Raw genomic sequence first — 27,975 nt, 5'->3', positions numbered from 1 at the left:
TTATGACTTAAGTGTGATTCTTTTGGCTAGGTGATGGCTGTCCTCGTCGTTGAGGACACAGTGCAGGAAGAAGATGAAGGTGCCCTGCTGGGAGTTGAAAAGCAAAAGGAGAATCTTCAGCATCTTCCTGCTGCTTGTGACCAACCCCAGGATCCAGGCACAACCGATAATATAAAACTGAGCCAAAGTTTTAAGGATGACGTTTCTTAAGAAATGCTGATTACTCATAGTCTGTTTGGCTTTTAAGACATCACTTTTCTTTTGTTTCAGAGCTGATGTTAAGATGATTAGGATGATGAAGAACATTGTCAGGTTTGACTGCAAATACAATTAAAGATAATTGGGATTAATTACACTTAATGATAATGCAAAAATACATATTACTTGTAGAGTACCATGTAGAGTGCATGGTATATTAAATGAAAACATAGAAAACTGATAAAGATTGATTAATTTTTGTTGGAGCTGTTGCTATGAAAATGCAAAAGACCTAATCTTGATCTACATGTGAAACAATTTTACATCTACATTCAGTGGAGAAACAGGATTGCTTTGTCTATAGCATCTGTCTCCAGGAACCTTGAATCTGGGACTGTTTTATAAAGTGCTTTATTCTGGAGACGAATTCAGGTTAAGGACCAATGAGTGTATGTATGTTCTGCCAAACAGGACAGACCTAAACATCTGTGTCCCTGGAGTCTGTTCTTTTAAGTGTTATACTTACGGCAAGAATTAAACAAACAGGACCCAGGAAGCTCCATAAAAAAAAAACAAAACACTGTCCATCTTAAGCCAGCATCTACAGAAACATGCACACAAAAATGTACACAAGTGATTCATTTTCTATGAAGAAATGACATGCCATTTACCCCAGTAACCTCTCACCAAAGTTACTAATAACGTAATACTATTAAATAATTTTATTTTTTTTGCTATTGAGGAAAAACAAAAATAGGTTTCAGTACAAACTGCAGTGAACTGCACATTTGAAGAGATACTGTTGACTCTTCACACTCACTGATCATTACCATATCCACCAGGAAAAAGTCTAGCAGACATGCTTACAACATTCAGGGGAATAAGGTATCCAGTCATACTCGGACATTTCCAGTTCAGCACCTCCACATTATTTGATCTGCTCTTTGTTAGGTTCTTCACAAAGATTAAAATCAGACCAGCATCAATGAACATTCACACAAAAGCGGAGAGAAAGAGGAAGTGCAGGACACCTGCTGTTACTGCCCACACTGTACAACACATCAGCATTATTTCATTGTTTTACTATTTTATCCATATATAATATACATATACATTCATATGCATATACATATGTAACATAATGAGATAGCTGGTAATCCTCACCTGCTGTGGCCAAACATAGTCATTGATTCTGTTGCACTCACTTAATTAAGTTATATGTAGCTAATTAGACTGACCTGGATAGGTTGTAAGTACTGCAGGAATTGTTGTGTGAGCAGGAAGAGGAGATGAGCAAGCAGTAGGCTTGTACACAGGTTGATCAGAAGTACATTCATCATTCTCAGCTTTTGCAAGCAAAGGGCAAAGGTTATCAGATTCAAACTCAGGAACACCAGTCCCACTGCCATGGACACTATGTTTAATAACTCCAACTGAGGGCTACTATAACTAGATTAATAAATACATGAACTAGTTAATTAGATTAATACCTAATTTCTTGGATTGATTTACACTAAAAGTAACTATTTTATTTGTACATAAAAAATGCTTCATGACGTATCATTTGATGCGTCAAATAGATTAGGTGCACAGGGGCATATTGGGAGGTGCATAAATACATACTGGAAACAGATTGTTGGGAATATTTCTGTTATGAATTGCTGTTACCAAATGTTTTATTTCTTTCCTTCCTTGAGCATGTGCACTGAGGCCAAAGGTTATACCTAGGCTAAGGTTTATAATGTAAATGTGTCTTTGTAACTTCATATGCAAATATGATATGAAACTATATGTAAATCATTTTGCACCATGTAGGGGGACAATTACGTTAGATGTTCTCCTGAGAAGATATAATTTGCTTTACATCAGTTTTGAGCCATTTGTATTATTTATTGTGATATATACGTTTCCACGTTCAGAAGATTGTAAAACTGCATGCTTCCGCTGAAACATACTTGGCTAACACCCTTGTGTTTTCAGAGTGACAGGCATGTCAGACAAGAATGGACCAGTAATACAGTAAAAATTGAAATAGCAATGACCTCACAGAGTTCCTAAATGTTTCTCAATGATGTCACAAATTTCATAAATGTTTCTCATCTTTAATTGATCTTACATCATCTTCCATAAAAGGATTGGTCAGCATGATGAGAGCAAGTGTTGATTGGCAATAACTGGAGCACACGCTGTGATCAATGATCAACCCATTTAGTTTCTTGCCATTCCATGCAGACGAGAACACCTTTAGGGTCAAGGTCCTAGGGAAATAAGAAGGAAAGTGATTTTTTTCTAAAACTCTCCTGAGACTGGTGGGGTTCATATTGTGCACTGTTAAAAAAAAAAAAAAAAAAAAAAAAAAAAAAAAAAGAAAAAAAAAAGCAGTGTTTTAATTTGTCCATTTGTGGCAACCGATCAAACCTAACATTTCCGAAACACATTGAGCACTGCAGGTTCTGTGTGTTTTTCTTGGTTGAACAACAGATACGCACATGTGTCAAGAGGCATGTTAAATCATTACAGCTAGTACAAAAATGTGGCACATGATTAGCCCCCAACACAGGCACATAGAAAATGCTCATTTACATCACTGGCTCCAAATCAGGAGAATACCTTTAAAGAAACTGTATTAAAATACATGAGAATTAAATTGAAGAATTCAAAGATAAAAACTAAAATCTAATTGCAACCTGATTAAATGTAAGAGAGAAAATGAAAATGTACAAAATAGCATTCTAAATACAACTGCAGACTATTTTGATAAATTTTTATTATGGAAATAAAGTTTGACTATGACTAAGATTTCAATATGTTGGAATTATTACTATATGAACAATACTAAATTTGAATGTATATGTTATTTAATATCTTACAATTAAGTAAGAAGGTTAAGGTTAAGAAAATAATAAATTTCCCATTTAATAAATTCAATAAATATATATTTTTAACAAAATGTATAGTATACATTGTGTATTTTAAAATTTCAAATCTCTTTTCACTATATATATATATATATATATATATATATATATATATATATATATATATATATATATATATATATATACATATACACATACACACACCAGAAAACTCACCCGATTGTATTTCAGGGTGAAATTGACCCGTTTGGTGAGCTGAGTGTTGGTAGTTTTGGGGAAAGTAACTGATACCACAGTGGACATCATGGTCTTCACTGTGTTGTTAGTTCTGTTGAAGAAGTTAGGATTCAGCATGCTTGACATGTTGGTGTAGCTCATGAAGGCCACAGCAGCTGATCCTGAAACATGACACATCAACACTTAAATAAAAACAATCACTAGGAACAGAATGGCCTCCTTCAGACTGGCACTTAAATGCTGAAGCTGACTTACAATAGAGAACCCTTTATTTTCTACAGCCTTCACTGAAGTGGCCATTGTGCCTTCTAATACTTTTTCCCTCCAAGACTTCACATGCTACAGAGACAAATTCTATACCCGAAAACAAGAATGGCCACTGTATGTTATGCTCACTCTATTCTCTGAGCTCCTTAGTTGTTTTAATTTGATTATACAAGGTGTAAAATAGTTACATGTGATTTTTTTCTGTCTGTGACCATATACTCTGCTCTACTACTGGCTTCCGTGTATCAAAATAGCTAGTTAATTTAATTCCCTTCTCTGAACCATGGTCACTTCACAGTAACAGTCTAACATACACAGTGCAAAACATGCATTAACTGGACAGAAATAAATATATAAGACAGCTAGTGTAAAACACTGCACGTTCAGTGTGATTACAAACAAGCGTCTAAGGAAGGTAGCACTGGCAAACAGATATGTTTTTAGCTGTAATTTAAGTACTGAAATGAAAGAAATGTTAGGAAGACTTTTGGGGAGTGTATTGCAGTGTTTTAGGACCATAACCCATGGCCACCCTTGGAGGACAGCATGCACCAGGAGACCAATAGTAGAGCAGAGAATGATAACTGACAGGGTTAAACTGAGGTAGATTTAGGTCAGAATTAAATCAGGTATTGCAAGATCACAAAGAGTAATCAGAAGTATTGTTTTTAGCACCTGTCTTATATGAACATCTTTTATAATGAACTGGCTCTTGTCATCTCTGTAATTATATATGTAGTAGGCATTCCTAAATAAACCAGATAAACTATATTTGCAGGTTAAATATTAGAGGTACTTGTGAAATTAAAATGAATATACTAAGCATTTATGCTAATTGTATGAATGCACTTCTACTACTTCTACTTCTTCTACTACTACTACTACTCTTCCTGCTGCTACTACTAATTATTATTAGCCCAAAACTAATCTAAAACATTAACCCCGTAACGCACCAGCAGTTTTAAACACATTTTTGAACGATTTGTACTTGTTCACTTTAACACTAGGTATCTGAAACAGTTAGTGACAGATGAGTAAAATTAGCTTATTTACCACCTTAGTTACCACCTTCTGCTGTTAATAAAAGTCCATATGATGTTTTCAAAGCAGTATGTAGCAACTAGCACTGCTCCCAATGCACTATAATCAATATGTTTTAACTGCAAGTGCTCCCAATACACTATAAGTCAGATTTCCACAATTTTTGCAGTCATCTTTTGCAAAAACTGTAATATTATAGACAAAAAATGAAGAAATAAAAAGGGGAATAGTGGGATAAACTGATATTAATGGGATATTCCTGTAAGATCAACAGTATTGCTTAAAAATGTTTAAACAATGTTTGAAAAACATTGCATGGTACATATTTTAACATTTTTATTGAGAGAAGTTATTCTGTGCCTGAAGTTTACTTCTAAATTATGTCATTTTATTTTATTTTTTATCCCTATGCATTCAAATTCTATACATGGAATATTACATGTTAAACATGCAGGAAGGTGAATACAAGGAAAGTCATAGGGCTGGAAACAATACATGGTCATGTGTTCAGGAACTGTGTTGTTCCAACATTCCAACATGATCCAACATTCAACCATGATCCACAACCAGTCCCTGCCAACCTTTTGTGCCTACATGCAAAAAGAAGCACACTATCATCTTCATAACAAAGAAAGCTGTACTTGCTTGCCTAAATTACTATGGACCAATAGCTTTCACTTTCAAGAGGCTGGACAAAGAGCTCATCTACTCCTCCCTGCCCTCTGCAATTCCCATAGAATTTCAACAGATCAACACATGATGTGGTATCACATGTCCTGTTACTGAACGCTAGCAAAACTTAACATCTGGTGGTTTTTGAGAGGAAGCAGAATCTAAACTGCAAAGCCCTCTTCATTCACAGGACCCAGGATGAGAGGGTATGTGGTTTCCTCATGTGCCTCCTCATGTGTTTCTACAACAATGAGATCATCCTGGTGGGAAACATCACCACCTGGTAAGGCAGCAGCACCAGCTGTGACCGCTGACAGAGAACGTGGTGAAGCTACATTTTAAGGGTTTTTACCTAAAAGTCCCAATATTAAAACTTGAAATGTGCATGGGCACGTAGAGTCACACATCCATTTATTATAGTGTATTGTAATGTTAGCCCTAGCATGACCCTTGCATGTTGCCAAAACTGAATAAGTGTTTTAAAGCAGGATATTTTTTGAAATAGCCTGGTAAATTAGTTGTAACATAAAAGAAGAAAATTATATTTATCTGACACTTTTTTTCCAAAGCGACTTACAATTATAACAGAGATCAACTTGAGCTCAGGGTTAAGGGCTTTGCTAAGGGGTCCAACAGTGGCAACTTGGCAGTGGTGGGGTTTGCATCAGCAACTTTCTGATTACAAGTCAAGTACTGAACCCAGAGTGAGCTATTCCTCATAACTGTTCAATTACAATTTTATCAACTGGATATCTAACACCAAATGATTTTGAAAATCAGATTTGAATATGCTTGTTAGGTTAACTAGTTAGTCTTCCTAAATTTATATTTACAGCTAACAGTCACTATGGGTCACTATATATATATATATATATATATATATATATATATATATATATAATTAAAAACAAATATCTATTTATTCATTTTTTTGACAAATTGCGATGAAAATTGGAACTGCTTTCAAAAGAGGAAAACTTTCACATGGGCCAAACCTGACCAGCACCAATACCATGTCCTTAGCTTGCAGTTCATTGTCTGCCACTAGAGTCTTATTGGATTTGTCAAAGGTCTCCAGATAGTTTATTATTCCCCTTCTGAAACGCTTGCACACACCTGTACCTTGTCTTGTCTGTGTATTTAAACCCACGTCAGTGTGTGCAGTGGCGGTGGTCATTGTTGACATAACGTGTCAATGTGGTGTGTTGCTGTTAATGGTAATGTTAAAATCGGCACTCGGGCCACACGCGTTACAATTTCCTGTGTGAATAGACATATAATCCTTGTTATGATACTCGAACACAGACAGCAGAAATATGCCTTTTATCTGTGGTATGATTAACAAATATTTATTCTTTTTTGGGACCTTCAACTGAAACAGCTTACGTATTAACAAATAATGTGGTATTCAAAATAATTCCATTTCCATTGCAAAAAGAGGAGACTTGCACTCACTCACATTTCTCTGGAAACCTTGCACTTCATGATAGTTGTGAATAACTTTGCATGTTTATTATAATACACTGCAGTTTCTTACCTGGAATCTTATTCAGACATCTATAGTGGTAGGTACATTTGCAATGAAGTACACAAGGTTTCCAGAGAAACAGAATATTTCAGGCAGTGGTCCTTCATGCACTATAGGATCTTCCATGTGTTTGTCATCAAAAGAATATTGTTGGAGTATCTTTAGATCTTTGTTTTAATAATTTTGTGAAGTCTTCTACTGTGGGAAATTTACAGATAGAACAGATTTTCAGATTTGATGTGCCCATTCATGACTTCAAATGTAATTTCAGGTGAGGTAAAGTAGGACAAGTGAGAAAATATGAATCTGAGTTTACGAAATGGCAGGTGTCACTTTTGAATCAGGTAAGAGTGGTATGTGAAGTGAGCAAGGTGGTTAACTGTGTGGCTACACAAGCAGGGGACCAGGAAGATGAAGGTGTCATGCTGGGAGCTCAGGAACAAAAAGAGAATCAACATATGGACCAGGATTTTCAAGACAAAAATACCAGAAAGAGAGGGAGGTTTATATGCTGGTTACTTAGTTTCTTTGTTCTAGGAATTTACCATTTGTATACTATGTGGTGATACTCCATTTTGTCCACATTTGTATATGATTTTAGTGATACATAATAGAAAACTACTCTGCTAAAAAAAAACAGCTTGAACCTGTTAATGTCCCAGTAAGAAGTCGATGTGAATTGTATGATCTTTTCTTTAACAATATTAGGTCACACACGTCATCAAAAAAAAAAAAAAAAAATAATAAAAAAAAATAATAAAAAATTAAAAGAATTTAAATCTGCAAATACACCCATAACTAATTCAAAAAATATTTTAAAAGTATATTATCTCATATTTTACATTTCATAGCACCAGTACTGGCAGGATTTCCCTCCAAAGAGATAGAGGTTACAATTATAGCTCATGTAATCAACCATAGCCTAACTATCACAGTTATCTATCCTAACTATCACAGTGGTTTACGTGAGCCAATCCACAGTGCCCTCAATAATCCTAGGCTATCCTTGCTAATGGTTCACTGGGGATGATTTCCTGTGTGTGGTAGGTTTCTATTATCATCCTGGTGAATTTGCAACTAATAATCAGTGTTAGATACTGGAGCTTTTCTGTCTTCAGGCACCCAATGCAAAGTCTCTGCCTATCAGCCATATCATATCTTTAATGAAAATGATGATGGATAAGTTAAAAATATCTTTGACATGCAGTGCAGGTGGATCATTCCATATATTTCTTCTCCAAACCAAGCAGTGTCAAAAGAGCAAAAAAGACATACTGCACAATTTGGCAAAGCATAGGTGATGAATCATTGGGTCAAGCAGTATAAGGACTATATATAGCTGTCACACCCGCAGACCTGAGTGTTTCCCATTTCCCTGGCAACCTAGTCACTTCCGGGTTTTCGTCTATCTCCATGGTTCCCTGTCTGCTCCCCTTTATCCCCAGCTGTTCCTAGTTTGTCCCTAATTGTGGTTCTATGTAAACCTTGTTCCTGCGTCTCTTGTTTATTAGTCATTGTTTTTGTATCTCTTGCTTCTCGTTCACATGTACTTTCTCCCCGCACTCTATATTGTTACTCTGTCTATTTTTGTTTTCCCTGATCATGTTCACTAAGTTTCATTCTGTTCTCTCGTCTGTTGTACTTTCTCTCTGTGTTTTTATCTGCGTAACTTTCCTGTGAGTATTCATCTGTCTTATTCCGCTTTCTTTTCTCATTTGGTTTTCTCCCCATCGCTTCATTTCGGTTTAGGTTACTCTTTCCCTGTTGATATATGCAAGCAGTGTCTGGTTTTCCTTTCAAGTTCTGTGTTTTCATCTTGGATATTGTTTGTTTGTTTATCTTACGTAGCACGGTTCTGTGTAATCCCTGCTTATTCTAATTTTAATACCTCTTCGTTGTTCTCCATTAATGTTTCGTTTATATTTAATTCCCTTGTTCCATAGTTCTCACCCTGTTAGCCTGTTACTCCCATGTTAGCCTGTTTGTTCTTTCTTCTATTCTATATTGTTAGTCTGTGTCTGTTATTAAACATTATGGCTTCCCTATGTAATTCAGTTCAGTATCATGTGTTCGCTCTCCACCTCCCTCGTGTTACAATAGTAGGCAAACTGTATTTGCCCAAAATCCATTCGCAGTTGTATTATCATTCAAATAAAATGTTTTACTCTGGAATGTATATGCAAAATTTGACTTGAAGCAGCAGATTTTATTGAATGAACACAACAAATGACCAATCAGAATCAAGTATTCTACAGATTCGTATAATAATAAACTATATTTTCTAATGAAATAAAATGATGATAAAGAAGACAGCTTATACACACGTGGCAGAAAGTGCTTTATCTCCAATACAGCAGTGACAAAACTGTAGAGAAGCACTCAGCTCAGTGCAGTATGACACTTCTCATGACATCATTAGCACATTGACCAATGAGAGGACAGCAGTACATGTTTGTCCTGTTGGGAATCAACCTCAAGCAGCAAAAGCTTCTTGCCCAGATTTGTTCATACTGATATGAGTCTGAGAACCAGCTACAGAGTTCAGCTTTCTTTCTGTGCCTGAAAAATTAAGGTTGAATGATGAATTGATTCTTTTCATTTCATATCTATACTGTCACTGACTGGTCAAAATTTCAATGTTTGTTGTGGAAACAGGCTTCTGTGAACAAGTTTTAGTCAAGTACAGTGACTGTGCTGACATTGTCTTTGTGTTGGATGATATCCAACAATCTTCACCTCATGCTGGAGAACTTAATAAAGACAGCAAAGAAGACCACACAAGAACTACAGATAGATTTATCCATGAGGAAAGTTAATGAACAATGTATTTCAAACTGTATCATGTTCATGAAAGACCATGGTTCTTCTACATAGAACTAAGACGCAAACATCACATAGAAGAAAGAGAATAGTTGCACCCCACTTAGCTAATAGGTTTGACCTTTCATATTTGGATGTTTGGACACTTCTTGCTGAGCCTTAACCAAGTTAGTAATTAAGCTTTTGATCATTAGTGTGTCAATAAACATATTTTAAACTCTTTTACTCTGTGTTTATTAACAAAGGAATAATCCAAGAATTGTTACATAATATTCTTATTACCGCATTACAAATCTACAGTTACATATTTTGAGAAATAAGTGTAGAGCTTCTATCAAATGTTAAAAACTGACAACTAAAATACAAATAAAACATGTTTATTTGATAACTCAAGAGAAAATTAACAGATAATTCAGAAATTGAACAGAAATTCAAATACATAAACAGCATAAAACCCCTAAAAATTGCACATTACATGCTGTTTTTACATGGCTTCTATGGGCATACACTGAAATTCATTACTTTCATTATAGATCTGCATGAGCTGACGTAAGAAGTTATGAACAGTTAAGGTTCAAATTAAAGGTTTATAGTAAGATCAGAGTTTAGTAGGGTTAGCTTTTCATAAATGTTTTTCTTTCTTTTTTAATAATTATAAAAAACAAATAAGTTCACATGTTATGAATTCTGTGTGAGACAAGATTGTCTAATTTTTCTTTCTTAAATTTGATGTTCATTCTCCCTACAGATTTAGCTATCCACAATAAATTAATTAAAAACAGAAATGAAAATTAAAAAAAAGCTCATAAATCTTTTTGAAGTGTAAAGTGTAGACTACCTTATTCTTTAAAACCACATAGATGTAGTATGTTTTCATCCTTGTCTATGATAATTGAAGATGATTAATATGCAAACCCTGATTTTATTTGCTACATGAAGGTGAAGCAACCTGCTGTGTCCTCTGGTCAGTTGGTTTGGCAGCAGGCTTTTTGAAGAGGCACAAACCAAGCAGGAACCTCTTGTACTGCTGCCTGATCTGAAAAGAGAAGAGCAGGGACAGGGCAGAATGCTCAAAGAGTGTTTCCACATGGAGTTTGAACAAGGTGTTTCTATGGGGTGTTTCTTGTGAGTCAAGGTCCCTTCCTCTACCCCTTCACCGACTGGCTTTGTGTATGATTTACTGTACTTTAATATGTCTCCATGTGCAGTCTGTTTGCTCCCATATTCCCTTATATTGCCACTCCCCCAGTTAAATATATTAAGGTTAATACATTCTGTTCTCAGAATAATTGAATGCAGAACAAATTTGAATGCGCTTACAAATGTTGTAGATTGGAAACAGTTAAACATTTTGATAAAGTGGTCTTTTTTACCTTCATTATTTTTATTTACTCTCTTAAATTGTAACACCTTTATACAGAGTGTGTGATAAATACTTGTTGCAAGGATGGCATGCAAGTGAGTGAGGATAGGTGATGACTGACCTCTTGGTTGAAGACACAGTGGATCAGAAAGATGAAGGTGCCCTGCTGGGAGTTGAGAACCAGGAATAGGATCTCCACCACCTCACTGCTGCTTGTAAAGAACCCCAGGATCCAGGTACAACCCAGGATGACAAACTGGGCTAGAGTTTTGAATATGATTTGCTTGATGAGCTTTTTTGTAATGTTATGGTTCTGCAAAATCTCCCTGTCCTGGTGCTTCAGAGTGCAGGTGATGATGACAACAATAACGATGAAGAGTATCACATTTGACTGCACACAAATGAGAGAACATTTATCTAATTAATGAAACTGCAACAACCCAGCACAACCCTCAACAGGAAGTTATGTATCAAGTTATCTATCTATCTATCTATCTATCTATCTATCTATCTATCTATCTATCTATCTATCTATCTATCTATCTATCTATCTATCTATCTATCTATCTATCTATCTATCTATCTATCTATCTATCTATTCCCCAATTGCTCTCCTCTGAATGGTCATTTTCCTTCAAGCCACGATGCTCTACCAGAGACCTGGGAGCTTGAGGGTCCTGTGTAATATCTTACCTGTTCCCAGAACTGAACTCTTTTTGACAGAAATCTGGGATGTTGTTCCTGGGATCTGCCAGAGCCATTCTCCCAGTTTGAGGGACACAGCCCCCAGTGTTCCAATTACCATGGGAATCACTGTTGCCTTCACCTTCCAAATCTTTTCTAGCGCTTCTTTCAGCCATTGGTATTTTTCAAGCTTTTCATATTCCTTGTTCCTGATGTTGCCAGCATTTGGGATTGTCCCATCTATCACTATGGCCCTCTTCTGCTGTTTATCCACCACTACTATATCCAGCTGGTTAGCCATTAATATCTTTTTGTGGCATTCCACATACACTCTCCTTGCTAGCATCTTGACTTGATATTTGCTGGATTGTCTCAGGGGCATCTTTGCACAGCCTGCTTTGGGTTCCTGCCTGGTGTGGTAGATCAATGCCTCTATTGATCATGTATTCAGAACTTGTTCCTGTATTGCCAGGATTCATGCCTCTTTGTTGTCTTTCAACCCAGCCTTTTCCAGCCATTGGTAGGATTTCTTCATATCAGCCACTTCCACTCTTTGCCAGTGGTACATATCATGCAGGAGTTTATCCTCTCATGATGGTCCCTGCTCTTCTTAATTTCAATACTCCTTGGATTTCTGATGTCCGAGTTACTTATTGAGACTGTAAACTAAGTGGAAGGAGTGGGGCCAAAGTCTAATGAGCATCAGAGCCACTATTCAGGATGAAACAACCAAGGTCCAGGAGTACACCAGCATGATGGCTCCAAGAGATGAAGTGCTGGATTTGGGATGAAACCCTTCATGCATTGTGAGGAGTTTCCTTGACTTGATGGCTTCTATCTCCTCCTTAGGCCATCATATTTTGCCAGCGGGGTATCTGATGACTGGCAGAGCATAGGTGTTGATAGCCAGACCTTGTTCCTCCCATTCAGCTGACTTCTCAGGACTTGCCTCACTTAAATACTTGGCTGTAGCTGCCTTACTTGTGACTTGTTCATGATTCCCATTTGCCTGTGAGATCCCAAGGTACTTTTAGCTGATCTTTACATCTGTTATATTTCCTTCTGGTAGTGTGATCCCCTCTACTTGGTGCCCAACTTTCAGTGTTTGTCTGAGTTACACAGCATTTACCAGCATCACTGTGAGGTGAACTCTACACAGCTCCATTGTTCATACAGATTCTTATGAATTAATCAATCTACCACCCAAAGAAAGACTAGTGTGACACCTGTGATTCACACAGAGCAGATAATGTGGAAGAGGAAATGTAGCAGCACAACTTCCTGTCTTGTATGGGTCTGGAGAATCTTCTTCTTTAGCCAAAGCTGCAGGTAGCATCCTGCTATTACAAAACCATGTTGTATGTGCACAAAGTCACTCTCTAGAACATGGCCAACCATAGCAGCACCTGTTATGTATGGCATAAAGGAGATGGAGAACAGCCTGCTAACAAATTTGCCTCTTGCATCACTGATTACCTTTATCAGCACCAGCATACATGTTGTGGAGTGATGGCTATGGGTATCAGGACTGTAAAACTCTTCTGGCAAATGCCCCCTTCATTTTGCACTGACCAAGAAGAAGGTCCTAATACAGAAATACCTTGAACACACAATCAAAAGGAGTCTGACACAGTCCACAATGTCATAGAAAGATGACTAAAACATCCAGGCATTTATGTCCCAGCAGAATATATCATTCATGTGAAGAAATCCCAGACAAAGCCAGCACCACTAGAAGTGAAAGATTTGGATCATGTCTTCTTCTCTGATTTCAGCAAGCTGAATCTTTGCAGATTCCTTCATCCAGGAACAAGTAGTGGAGATGTCACTGTACCGTAGCTTAGGTGTGAGAAATACAATGTCAATGGTACCATGGAGTACAATTTATAAATTATAAATTATATATATATATATATATATATATATATATATATATATATATATATATATATATATATATATATATATATAATCTTCATATTCACATTCTGCAGATCAGACTGCTTGTCACTGGTTTTATTAGCAGTGCAGAATCCTTGAATCCTTGTTACAATTTTAAAGCACCCTCTTCTCATTGAAACCAAACTACCCTACAACACAAAATATCTTTTGCTAAAGTTTCAGAAACTTCAAAATAAAAAAAAATAAAATAAAATCTGTGCAATACTGCTGTAAAATAGCTTAATGCGATAGTTAAGGAAATAGCAAGAGAGTTATTCCATTTGGCCAGTCCAACTGAGTTTAGGTTATCAGGTTTGCTGAGAAATCAGGCATAGTGGAATTCAAATGTCAGTATCATGAGTTTTCAATCTTTCACTATTTCACTTTAGCATGTTCCTAATGTTTTGCCTTGCTGAAGGTTTATTAGAGTTTATATGCTGTATCTTTTGCTTTTCCAATATACTTCATTCAGTTTCTAGCAAATATATTAAAAATATATTTATTTCAAGAGAGGTGACATGTAATGTATTTTATACATAACATGACTAATGAACATTCAAATAAAAAAAAAAATTCAAAACATCTTTTTTCATAAACAATCACTATTGACAATTATATAAAAACTCTGAGTCTTTGAAACTGGCTCGAGATATCTGTTTAAAATGAATCTGGTTGAGGTTTGTGAAAATGATGAAACAGTGGTGATAATTAACCCAAAGGTTTTCAAATCAAACTCCAAAAAATGGTATGAAAAAAAATGGTAAAAATCTTGTAAGTCCATTTAATATGCATGTGTCTCTGTAAATAATTAAAACAGGGTTATTGTGACTACATTCGAATCATCATCATCTGATCCACGCAAGCTCTTCACTATTTTTTCTTCTCTCCTTAATCCTCCCCCTCCCCCTCCTTCCTCATCTCTTACTCCAGATGATTTCACTGCCTTCTTTGAGGAGGTTGCAGCAATCCTCCAGTCCTTTTCCTCTGTTCCCTCTGTTCCGACCAACGTGCATTCCCCAACATCCAACTCTCTAACTTTTTCTCCTTTCTCCACAGATGAAATTCTTCAACTCCTAACTTCCAGCAATCCGACGACATGTCTGCTGGATCCAATTCCTTCTGCTCTGTTCCAGACAATCGCAAGAGATCTGCTTCCTTTCATCTCTGTCATCATCAACAACTTCTTATCTTCTGGATACGTGCCTACTGCATTCAAAACTGCCAGGGTGGTACCAATCCTCAAGAAGGCCACACTTGACAGCTCCAGCGTTACCAACTACAGACTGGTATCACTTCTCTCTTTCCTCTCAAAAGGCCTTGAATGAGCAGTTTATAATCAATTGTTTCTTTTTCTCACCCTTAACCAGCTGCATGATCCCAATCAGTCTGCCTACAAACCGGCACATTCTACAGAAACGGACCTCATAGCAGTGACTGAGAAACTTCATGCCACTAAAGCTGCCAAACAGTCATCTGTTTTGATTCTTCTAGACCTTTCAGCAGCCTTTCATACAGTGGACCACAACATTCTTCTCTCTGTTCTTTCCAGGCTTGGTGTGATTGGCTCTGCTTGGAAATGGTTTCAGTCCTATCTGGATGGATACAGGTGACATGGAAAGGATCCACATCCAAACCGTGTAGACTCTCTACTGGTGTTCCACAAGGCTCAGTATTGGGACCCCTTCTCTTCTCTTTGTATACTGGATCTCTTGGTAATGTAATATCTTCTCATGGTTTCTCCTACCACTGCTATGCCGATGACACTCAATTATTTCTTTCTTTTCCACCCTCTGACATGCAGGTCTCCAGACGTATCTCGGCATTCTTGACTGACATTGCGTCATGGATGACAGACCACCACTTGAAGTGCAACCCCAGTAAAACTGAACTTCTGTTCATCCCAGTTCCTCCGAACCCTTACCATGACCCCACTGTTTCCTTTGAGAACTCCCTGGTATCACCATCTGAAGCTGCCCATAGCCTGGGTGTAAATTTGGACATCCAGTTGTCATTCTCAACTCATGTTTCTAATCTAACATGGTCTTGCAGATTCCTGCTTCTAACATATGAAGGATTCAACTCTTTCTTTCATAGGAAGCTACCCAGGTGCTTGTGCAGTCTATTGTGATCTCAAAGCTAGACTACTGCAACTCGCTACTTGCTGGTCCTACTCTAAGAGCCATCAAACCTCTACAACTTGTCCAGAATGCAGCAGCACGACTGGTCTTCAATCTTCCGAAGTTCACATGTTACTCCACTGCTGCGCTCCCTTCATTGGCTCCCTGTAGCTGCACGCATCAGATTTAAAACCTTGATGCTTGCCTACAAAGCCAAAAATGGACCAGCCCCTTCATACATGAGGTCAATGGTCAACGCCCGATCTGTACCTCGAGTACTTCGAACCTCAAGTACGGCTCAGCTTGAAATACCTTGCTTCAGGTCTCATGGACGATAAGCATCGAGACTGTCCTGGCCCCAAGATAGTGGAATGAACTCCCACTTGCTGTCTGGACAGCAGATTCCCTTGCAGTCTTCAAACACAGACTGAAGACCCATCTATTTGCAAAATATTTAAAGGACATCTGACACTGCTCCCTTATTGACTAACTAATTTAATACTTATTGTAGGGCACTGTTTATGTTTTTTTAACAAACTCTAGCACTTATTGTTTATAGCACTTATCATTGTTTAAGATAGACCTTATGTATTTTGCACTTCTAGGTATCAGCATTCATCCCTGTATTCTACAGTATTCTAGTTCATTGGTATGTTTAATTCTAACCTACTATACTGTACTTGGATATATTCTATGAATAAATGACAAAACACTTTTGTAAGTCGCTCTGGATAAGAGCATCTGCTAAATGCCGTAAACATAAACTACAATCTCTTGAAAAGTAAACCTTCCATCTTTCTGAAAGTTCTATGATTTTTTTAAACATTTAGATTGTTTTTCCTTCTTTGAAGTTACTGTTTTAGAGATGCAAGTTTTTCTTCTGATAGCAGCAACAATATAAAACATCCAAAGTACTTACTGTGAGAATAAAACAAACAGGACCCAGAAAACCCCAGATGTCATCTTTCTTAAGCCAGCAACTACATATAGATGGCAAGAGTGCATATGATAACATGTTCTTTTTCCCGATCAATAAATTGTTATTTTAAATTAACTTTAACTTAAATTAACATTCTACACTCACTTTTCATTGCCATATCCATCAGGAAACAGTCCAGCCGACACACCCACTATAGTCAGTGGAATAGCATATCCAAGTATAATTAGATATTTCCAGCTAAGCACCTCCTCCTGCTTTGATCTGATCTTTGATAGGTTCTTTACAGCTATAAAGAGCAGCACAGCCTGTATAAACATCCACACAAATGAAGAGAGAAAGAGGAATTGCAGAACACCTGCTAATGCAGCACACAACAGCTGGAGAGAGAGAGAGAGAGAGAGAGAGAGAGAGAGAGAGAGAGATGTAAGGTCATATTTCACATTGGTAGGGATATATATAGGTATGTATTTAGATATAAGCATTCACCTTGTTAGGATGTATGTCCTGCAGGAATTGTTGTGTGATGAGGAAAAGGAGATGAGCTAGAAATAGGCTTATACACAGGTTGATCAGAGAGATTTTGGTCATTCTTTCATGCCTTTGACAAAGGACAAGGCTCAAAAAAGCCAAGCTCAGGAACACCAGTCCTACTGGCTCAGCAATAGTATATAGTAACACCATAGAGGGACCATCAATCTAGAAAACAACAGTGCATTAAATGCATTATTAATGGTACAGTGAGCATTATGTGGTGCGTTCAGTAAACTAGTGTCTTCTTTATAGGTGCCTTACATTGGCACTGGACTTTCCTCAGATGTTTCTGACACCAGTGAAATCAGTGCAAGTGGAGACATTGTAAGAAATACTTTTAACAGCTAGTCACACTCAAACACATCTAAAACCTCTTTACCAAAGAAATAAGAATACAAATAACGCCAGTTATGATCATCCAAAACAGCCTCCCCAAAAACCTAAATTAGAATGCAATAAATTGTGTTTTATCAGTTTTATTTTTAGAATCATATGGTATTTTGAAACAAATGCTACTTCAGCCTGGGGTTTCTTTACATACCAACAACATCTTATGGTGCAATCTCATTTTTATATATTTCTATATATGTAGTCGTGGCCAAAATTTGAGACTGACACAACTTTTGGTTTTCACAAAGTTTACTGTCTCAGTTTTTATATATATATTTTTGGATCCTTTTGTCAGATGTTTGGTACAGTGAAGTACAAGTATAAGCAAGTTTTTTTTGTTTTTTTTTTAACTTTTTATTGAAAAATAAATTCAGTTAAAGCAAAGATTAATATTTACCGTATTGACCCTTGACTAAAAAACACAATAAAAACACAATAAATTATAATGCCATTACAAAGGAGGGGCCAACAGTCTTTCTCATGGACAGAAACCAGGCACTCAGAAGGAAAACTTAAGCTGGTGGAATGTGCATTTATGTTAACAATGGCTGGTGCATGAACACAAACTCTACTAGGATGATGAATCCTAGTAATAAAACATATTAGCCCAGACAGCGCACATATTATTGCTGGGGACTTCAACCAAGCCAACCTAAAATCAGTATTGCCCCACTCCTAACAAAATGTACACTTTGCAACCAGAGTACAAAAGACATAGGACCAGATTTATATGAATTTAAAGCAGTCCCTGTCACGTCTACAGACCTGAGCATTTAGTTAGATCTCATTTGTCCTCGCTCATTGTGTTTCTGGTAAGATTCCGTTTGTCCTAGCGCCTAGCTTCTCTGTGTTTAGTTACATCTCGTTTGTCTTCGTGCATGTGTTTAGTTGTCTCCCATGTAATCCCGCTTCCCATTCCTCGCCCCACGTTCATATATATGTTTTCTCCCCACGCTCTCTGTTTAGTTATCCTCGCTGTTTATGTTGCTTTATTTGTCTAGCTCCTCTTATGTTTGTCTGGTTAGTTTTTGTTCTAGTCAGCATTGTTAGTCTGTGTCTGTTAATAAACACATTTCATTATTATATCCCTTATATTATGGCTTCCCTGGTTAATTCAGTGTTACATAACATCCTGCACATCGGCAATTCACAAGTGTGTTCGCTCTCCACCCATCCCGTGTTACAGTCCCCCACTCCCACCCTGGAAATGCGGACCATCTCTCCATAATGCTGACCCCAGCCTACAAGCCATTGCTTACTAGGAGTAAACCAGCAGTAAAGCAGATACGATCCTGGCTGGTAAGAGCAGTATCAGCACTCCAAGACTGCTTTGAGTGTACAGATTTGAATATGTTCTCAGAGGCAGCCACATCCAGTCTACACAGTAACATAGCAGAGTATGCATAGATTGTGACCGGGTTAATATCAAAGTCAAAGATTAATATCAAACATCACCAGATGTGTGAACCAAACACTATGGCTCACTAGAGGGTTGCATATGAACCTGAAATAAAGGAACAACACTTTCAAGTCAGGAGAAAAACATGCACTCATGTTGTCAAGAGTTAACCTGAATCATAGTGTGAGGGCATATGGACAGAAAATACAGAACCAATTCAACAACCAGTTCAGCAACAAAATGACCCAAGACATTATGACAAGGCATTCAGACCATCCTGGAGTACAAACACCACACATCATGATGTGATAACAACCCTGAATTTCTAAACGAACTCAGCTTATATTTCAGTAGATTCAAGGAGATGAGCACCACCAAAACAGCAAGAAATCCCTACAAGCTTTGAAACAGAAGGTTAAACACTATGCCTAGATCAAGATGATGTCAGGAAGACCCTTCAAAGAGTTAGCCCATGGAGCGCAACAGGTCCAGACAACATACCAGGAAGAGCATTCAGGGAATGTGAGGATCAGCTGACACAAGTTCTCATAGATATGTACAACACTTCTCTGCACCAGACTATAGTTCCAAAGTGCTTTAAGACCATCACAATCACACCTCTGCCAAAGAAATCACTATCAACAGGAAAGGAAATTTAAAATGTCCTGCAACATTTGACAAGCTCCAGAATGCATACCAACCAAATCTCTTCACAGATGATGCTATAGCAGCAACACTTCACTTGAGGCTGGCTTACCTAGAAAACAAAGTTATGTTTGGTTGCATTTTCAGTTCTGCCATCAATACAATAATTCCTCAGCCCCTAGTGAGGAAACTGGATTTACTAGGCATTGAAACTTCACTATGCAATTGTATATTGAACTTCCACACACAGGACAGACCACAGTCTGTACAAGTCGGGACAAACACATCGAGACCCATCAATACAATGCCAGGTTTCTCCCAGGGCTGTGTCTTGAGCCCCCTACTGTTCACTCTGACTCGTGACTATGAGGCAAAGTCCAACACGAACCACATAATTAAATTTGCTGATGATGCAACAGTGGAGAGACTTATCAGCAAGGATGATGAATCAAGCTACAGGGAGGAAGTGAACCAACTCGTGGCATGGTGCAAGGATAACAACTTGTCAACAAGTTGTCAACAAAACAAAAAAAATTATAGTTGACTTCAAGAAGAAACATACAGAGAACATCCCTCTCATGATGCAAGGGATTCCAGTAGAACAAGTGAACAGCACTAAGTTCCTTGGAGTAATTATCACAGATGATCTCATCTGGAACACGCATGCCATCTCCACTGTGAAAATCAGAGGAGCACCTCAACTTCCTCTTGAGGATGAGAAGAGCCAATGTGCCCCTTCCAATCTTAACAACACTTTACAGAGGTGCCATAGAGAGTATCCTGACCAGCAGCGTTCCTGCCTGGGTATGGCAGCTGCACTGTAACTGACCAAAAATCTCTCCAAAGGATAATGATGGATGCAGAGAGAATCATTAAAACCCCACTCCCATCAGTTCAAAAACTCCACAGACAATGCTGCTGCAGCAGAACTACAAAGATAATCTGAGACGCAACACATCCTGTTTATAATCTGTTTAGCCTGCTGCCCTCCAGCAAATGCTCCCACAGTGTGAGGTGTAGGATGGCAAGACTCAGAGATTAATTTTATTTATCCACCCTTGGTTTATTTTTTCATGGGGATGAGTGATTTTTATGGGCATTTATGACATTTCCAAGAGCCCTCCTATTGGAACTCTGATAAACTGAGCCCAGAGTTGGAAAGGGGGATGACAAAGAAATCTGTCTTTACCTGTCTGTCTGCAATGGTGACAACAGGGTTCTTGGTAACAGAACTTTTCATAGGGAATACAATATTATAAAGCCTTATTTTATTTATTTATTTATTTATTTATTTGTGTGTGTGTGTGTGTGTGTGTGTGTGTGTGTGTGTGTGTGTGTGTGTGTGTGTGTGTGTGTGTGTGTGTTCATTAAGATATAACTGGCAGGACTTTGATAACCTGCACCTTTATGAGTAACATGCCGGGAATGGAAATCTCTCACATGAGTTTGGTGATTAGGCAAAGCACCAAAGTGCTATTAGCTTTATGGGTGCAAGTTATCACCATACGAGTTAAATGGCATGATCAGTTTCTTTCGATTGCTTGGTGAGCAGTAATAATTATGTGCAGACTCTACTGAGACCAAGCTGTGTATTGTCATGAGATAATTGAAAAATGTGGTTCATTGTATATGGAAGAAAATTTCTCACCAGATTTTGAAATTTAAAAGTAACTTAATTTCTAGCACTGACATGTTTTGCTTTGATTTTTTTTTTCGTGAATTCAACTCTTCAAACTTTCAGTAATTCATTTTCACTTTTATTTTTCAGTGTTCACAAATTCAGAATCAAATTCAAGTTAAAAACAATATATTTTCAACTTATATTGGATAAGCAATCATTTCTGTCACAAATTGAACCAACATCCAGCAAAGTTATACTCTATTTATTATTTGACTGTGATGCTGTCACGACTGGCCATGTTTCTATGGTTTTCTTGTCTCACATTTTTGTTTTGCTTTACTTACTTCTTGTGGTTTCATTTTCTCCACCCCTCATGTGCACCTGTGCCTTGTTTAACTCTTATTACTTCATGTATTTAAGCCCTGTGTTAAATCTTGTTGCTGTTCATTGGAAGTCGAGCCACTGTTTGTTCATTTTAGCCACTGTATGCAAGTCAAGTTTGTTAATCGTAGCCTCTATTGTGTTTATGTTAATGCATGCATTCATTTATCCTAGCCCCTTTGTTATAGCCTGCATCCCCTGTTTGCCCCCAATAAATCTCTTCTCCACACATCCACCTCCTAACCGCTCACTGTTACAGATGCTCATTATATATTTTCCAAATTCCTTTCATATTGTTTGAGCTTTTTATCTCAAAAAGGAAATGTACTTAATTTCTTAATAACCACCATTATAATAATTATTATTATTATCATAATTATTAAACTTTGTCCTTTTATTTTTGATACTAGCTCTTGTATTTTTTTACTGTCTACACTACTGGGTAACCTCAAGCCTGAGTAAAAGGCCATGTTCTCCCATCCAGGTAGAACAGAAACAGGGCAGTTAGGTGTAATGTGATTGCATTTTCAATGAAAAGTCAGCTGCAGTTACATTTAGGTAGTTTTCCATCTAATAGATGGGTCAGTCACACTTTAAAAAAAAAAGACTCCTTTCTATTATCCACTGGATGTCCTCTTAGCTAAACTGAGTTTGTTTCTGTGACATCCATGCAGTCTTCCTCTCTGCTTTTTCCATTGATTTAACATGACTGTAAGTGAGGTTAATTTGTCATTTGTATATTTCAACACAGCACTGAGTGTTGATGACAGAAGGAAATAGGGGTATGTTAGCTTTATTTCACATTAATTGAAATGTATAAATAAATGGTGTGAAGGAACTTAGGTGTGAAGCATACAGTTTTATAAATTCTGAAAGTTTTGTGCATATATGCTTGCCTAAGGTCATGTGTATGCCATGTCTTAAGTGTTAAAATTACACATGATTTCCTACACTAAACTTTTAGTCTCTTACCTTTGAGTCATCTATTTGCATGAGGAGAGCGAAGGTCCCTGGTTGGACAGAAGAGCACACTGTGTAACTGTCATTCTTCTGGATGATGTTACAAGAACCCTCAACCCATTTAGTGTCTTTCCAGGCTACACAGGATGTGTTACAACCATTCTGATACTCCTAAGCCATTTACATAAAAAAGAGATCATATGTAATTGTTAAAAAAAATCTTGCCAAAACAAGACAATGATGGCTTAAACAGAGGGTGTCAGCAGAAGTGCAGTCAATGTCACCATCACATACTTCTAAATAGCTTTAAAGATGTAACTGAGCGTTCATTTCGTCAATGTATATATTAAACAGTGTGGCCATTCACAAAACTTTTAGATGGCTACTGTGCGGTATAGATTGCCAGAGACTGTAGTCCTGGAAATTGGTAACTCAAAGCTGGGTATACTACAAATAGTACAAAGAAGTCAAATGCTACAGTCAAATAAGAGTTCTCTTATTTTACTACGCATCTCCAAAGTGTGTGCGTGTGCATGCGTGCGTGTGCGTGTGTGTGCATGTTTTGCAGTTTTCCTGTTTGTCATTTCCTGTTTGTCACTGATTAAACTTATAGTGGGTGCTACCTCTTGAACTATGTTTTTGATTTCATGTTTTTGATGTTTTTGATTTCATGTTTGCTCTTAACTTCCTTTTAAGGTATTTTTGTTCTAGTTGTTTTGTTCACCTATTTAAACATTTATAGAAATAATTTATATAAATTAGAATTATTTTCACATAATTAAAACTCACATCAGGATTTTTCACTGTAAAATTGTACTTTTGTATGGTACTTCGATTTTTATTGGTTTGTGGCAACATGATTGTTACCACAATGGACATCATGGTTTTCACTAAGCTGGTATTTTTGTCAGGTTTCAGCATACTTGACATGTTGGTGTAGCTCATGAAAACCACATCAGCTGATCCTAAAATAAAGCAAATATTTAAAAAAAACAACAACAACAAAAAAACAATATTTAATCTGCATCTCCTGAGTATTTACAGATTAAACAGGACTGTACTATCCCTTTCCATGCAGTGAGCCTTAATAAGGTAAGAAACTAAGATTTATAGTAAGATGTGGATTCCATAAAAACAGACACTGACCAATGGTGAAAACAAAAAGTTGTTACTTTACCATTGTTATGCTTTGAAATTGCAATGAGGTCAATATCCAAGAAAGCAGTGCTTGTGTTGAGTTGGGGGATTTTTGTCAGTGTAGTATCTGGTCCAACCACAAATACTCCAATGTCTAGATTGAAACCACAAATTGATCAAGCAAGTTGATCTCATGAAATATCAAATGTCTATTGTTTCAGAATTTTATGGTGACATAAGGGGAAACCCCCTAAGCCAAAGATCAACTGATCATGAATCCTATAATACTATGATTATTAAAAATATTTCATATATGATATATTTACCATATATAAATATGATTTATAATCAAAGTATTTTTCATATAAAGTAATATTTTTACGTTATCCCTTTCAGATGCTTAAGTTTGTATTTGACAAGTACAGCATTTGGCAGAGTCTTTGTCTGGAGTGACTTGCAGCATTATTTTGTCTATGTCAGATACATATCCTCCTGTGACAATAGTGGTCAGTGTTCAGAATACTATTAGGCTAAAGCTATGGCTAGAATGAAAAAGCAGTAAAAGTAAAGGGGTAGTTATATAAAACATGACAGTGAAGAGGTGAGTCTTCAGTCTTCGTTTGACAGATTTTGGCTGGAATGGAAGTTTATTCCACCGATAGAGAATAGTCCTGATGCATGTCTTCTTTGTGTCTTGAGGGAAATTATCAAATTGTACTAGAGGCTTGAAGGCAGCGTGATGCACAACAGAGTTTGATTAATGCTTTTAGCTTTATGGGAGCTGGTCCACTTATGGCTTTGTAGGTGAGCATCAGAGTTTTAAACCTGATGCAGACTGCTACAGGGAACCAACACAGCAAAGAAGTGACATGGGAGAACTACAGTAGCTTGATAAACAAGTGGTGCAGTTGTATTCTGGATGAGTTGCAGGGGTGTGATGGCACAGAGGGGATGGCCTGCCAGGTGCAATTTGTAGCAGTCCAATCCTGCGATGACTGAACAAGCACCTGAGTGGCTTTTATAGAGAGAAATAAACAGATTTTCCTGATGTTGAGGAGAAAACTGCATGACCGAGTCAAGTAAGCATTTTGGTTAGCCAGTAGCACCCAAGGTTGTGTGCCTTGTTAGTTGGGATTTGATGCACAGATCTTGCACTGAGTTGCCAATTTAAGTACACACCTCACTCTTACAAAAATTGTACATTCCAAGACATTTGCAACATGACTGCTTTGCGTGGTGTAAATCAGGCAGACTGGGTTTTCTGGAATAAATGAACAACTGAAAAACCTTAGTAATGATCTTAATGACTTTGGACATGGCATTATAGTTGACAATAGTCATGCCAGTTCCTGCATCTCCTAAATAGAGGCTGTCCTAGATCTTTCACCCACAGCCAATACAAGGGTTTACTTAGAATGGAGTTAAACACACAAAACTACCACCGTTAGCTGGTGAACTTGTTGCAGGAATCCATGTGTCCTATATTACCTATTTTCCTTTATGTATGCTGATTTCTGACTTTCATGCTAATTTTAACATGTACAGTGCATATGTTCTTACAGGTTTTTACACTTAGGCCTGTTTGAGTTTTTTTTTTTTTTTAATCATTATTCCATGCCTTGGTCTAATGTTTTTCTGTTGCAGAACCCTCCAAGGTTAGTTGATACCAATCTATGATGCATTTGGCAAGGACCTATACGGCCAAATTCCTCCACCAAGTTCTTGTCTATACTGAATAGTTGGAGTGCTAGACTTCTGCTGAAAATGCAGATCAAAAGATAATCAAAGTCCACAAAAAGCATTGAGAAGATGAGGATCAATACAGTCTCCTGACACATCTTTGACTTTCTATCACTGTGGGAACAAACAGCTTGTGGATTGGAGGGGGCAATTTATATACAAATGGAATGTAATACATTTTTAGATAACATTCTGCACATTAGGATGAGGTGGAAAGCACTGTCCTATTTATAGCAACTTTGAAATGTAAACCATTCCATCTCATTCAACATTTCTGCGCAATGCATTCAGCATTTTATTGAATCTTTGCCAGGTAAAGTCACAGTATTTGCCAGGTCAATGGAGTCAGATTAACTGATTGTATATTACATGGATATGTTTAGTGTTAAGTGTAGTTTATAGGGATATGCGATTCTTTGCATATGGAGAGCATTTGTTACGGTATATTTGAAATGTTGGGGGTGAGTTACTCTTCAAGCTGTTTGCATGAAAGAAGTGCTGCTGTGGTGTTCAGTTTAGCCTAGTTTTATTAGTTATGTTTTGCTTTACCTAAAGTTGGGAGAATGATGCTGGTGGAGTAGTTGGTGTCTGTTTTGATGTTTCTCACCATTATTGACACCAAATTCTCAGTGGCTTTAAGGATAGAGTTCCCATAGCATGCCCGCTTACTTGGTGTAGTAAATGCACTGTCCAAAAGGTTTGTAGAATTTTGTATTGTAGTCAGAATGTAGATCATGACCTAACCAAACACAAGGAAGATTTGTATGAGATCCAAACAAAACTGCTCAAACACAGATGTATTAAGTAAATGACTGAGCCAAATGTTCCTCACATTTTGTGGTATCACATTAGCGGTGCTATACTGAGATTGGTTCAGGAGAATCAGTAAACAGTCTAGTGTGGAATTCTAGAACAAAGAACAAAGAACAAACCTAGAACAAAAAATAAGCCTAGAGCAAAAAGTATTTCACTGTTTTATACTGTGGAGTATAACTGTCATTTTTAAAAAGCATGATTATTCAAATTGTTTGTTATTGGGCACTTTGTCCTCTACCTGGCATGTTTGAGGTTGTGGAATTTGGAAATCTGAAAATCAAAGTTATGTTGGTTTATACATGCTCAAAATGCTAATTAAAACAATTCTGTAGATAGCTATGCAGAGTATACAGGCAAGATTTTTGAGACAGGGATCTTGATAAATGTAGCCAAATGCACTGATCAAGAGGCAAATCTTTAAAAATACTGTTGGCCACCACATTTCATTACTGCTATGATTCAATTAAGAGATTAATACAGTTTCAAATGTGTTCATATAAAACTTTGAGCATCTTAACATGGATCAACAATTATGTCACAACATTTATTTATTTATTTTTTATGTTGGACTTGCACAAAATGATTTATACCTTGCATTGCAACCTCCTCGATATTTCAAGCAGATTAAAGAAGAAACAGCACCTGTACATCCATAAGAGTCCCTTGTTGGCAGGAATCCATCAGGTATGGAGAGTCCAGAATTGCATCCACAGCTACCATCCACAGGATTACACTGAGCATACTCACCACAGGAAGATGCACTGCAGGATGAATGGCCTGCAGAGACACAAACATTAAAAAAAAAAGTGTAAAAAATATATATATTGTAAAATTAGCAAACACAAGACCCCATATCTAGTTTATCAGCATTGCTTGGTAGCACTGGAAAAAATGATTTAAGGATAGGATGAAAATTATTTAAGATATTATTGGAATTAAGAATGAATGCCTTTAAATGGTTGTGGTTTCATGACATGTCAATATTTTAGCAATCATGTAAGGATTGTAAAATAACTCACGTGTAATGTAAGTTCCATTGCTTGGTTCCAGATAGTAGAGGATAACTCCTCCTCCACAATCGAGTCTGGATAAAATTTTATCAGTGGTGGAACAATCTATAACTGTATTACTGACATTTTTGACATTACTATATATAACTATATTATTGTCACATTGAGAGATGTCAAAGGTTATGCAATCTTTGATGGTTCCAGTGTTACTCTCAGTCTTGAGGCCATCATTCTTGTCTCCAGCAATACCAGTGAAACGATACCACCCATTCACCAATTTAATGTCACTCGTTGGCCAGCCAAGGTTTGAGGAGAAACTGAAGCCAATGTTACGCCATGGGTCAGACAGAGTGGTATAATTTGTGCAGACATCTGAGGAACATAATTAGATATAAACATTCATACTATAGGCTTATTGCTATTATCATGCTTGCATAAATGGTGATATTGAAGTATTCTCAAATAACGGAAGGTGTTAATGCCTTAAACTTTTTGGCTAGTGACAATGAAAATAGGATAAATAGAAAAATGTGTGTATATGCAGATAGAGAGAAATATCTTTATGTTGCTACAGACCAAACAGATAAAATCCACTTAAATGATTTACTTAAAAATAAGTTAATTATGCATTCTACTTACCACCAATAACACCACTCAT

The 27,975-nt window shown here is 37.1% G+C and overlaps 1 protein-coding gene across 1 annotated transcript; it reads right to left on the bottom strand.

The window, feature by feature from the left end:
• Positions 1-27,975, bottom strand: LOC113588432 (adhesion G protein-coupled receptor E3-like). Its single transcript, XM_081701579.1, has 13 exons — positions 27,957-27,975; positions 27,327-27,689; positions 26,950-27,084; positions 23,482-23,579; positions 22,627-22,785; positions 17,174-17,383; positions 16,832-17,064; positions 16,667-16,727; positions 11,127-11,396; positions 10,576-10,678; positions 5,488-5,604; positions 3,294-3,475; positions 1-84 (listed from the first exon to the last, which is right to left on the bottom strand). The coding sequence occupies exons 1-13, from the start codon at positions 27,973-27,975 to the stop codon at positions 1-3; spliced, it is 2,034 nt and encodes a 677-aa protein (XP_081557705.1).

The sequence above is a fragment of the Electrophorus electricus genome, chromosome 18, assembly GCF_041902795.1.
Source record: "Electrophorus electricus isolate QZ-2024a chromosome 18, ASM4190279v1, whole genome shotgun sequence".
Taxonomy (NCBI): Eukaryota; Metazoa; Chordata; class Actinopteri; order Gymnotiformes; family Gymnotidae; genus Electrophorus; species Electrophorus electricus.
Note: the sequence above shows the minus strand (reverse complement) of the source record. Positions and strands in the feature narration are given on the sequence as shown.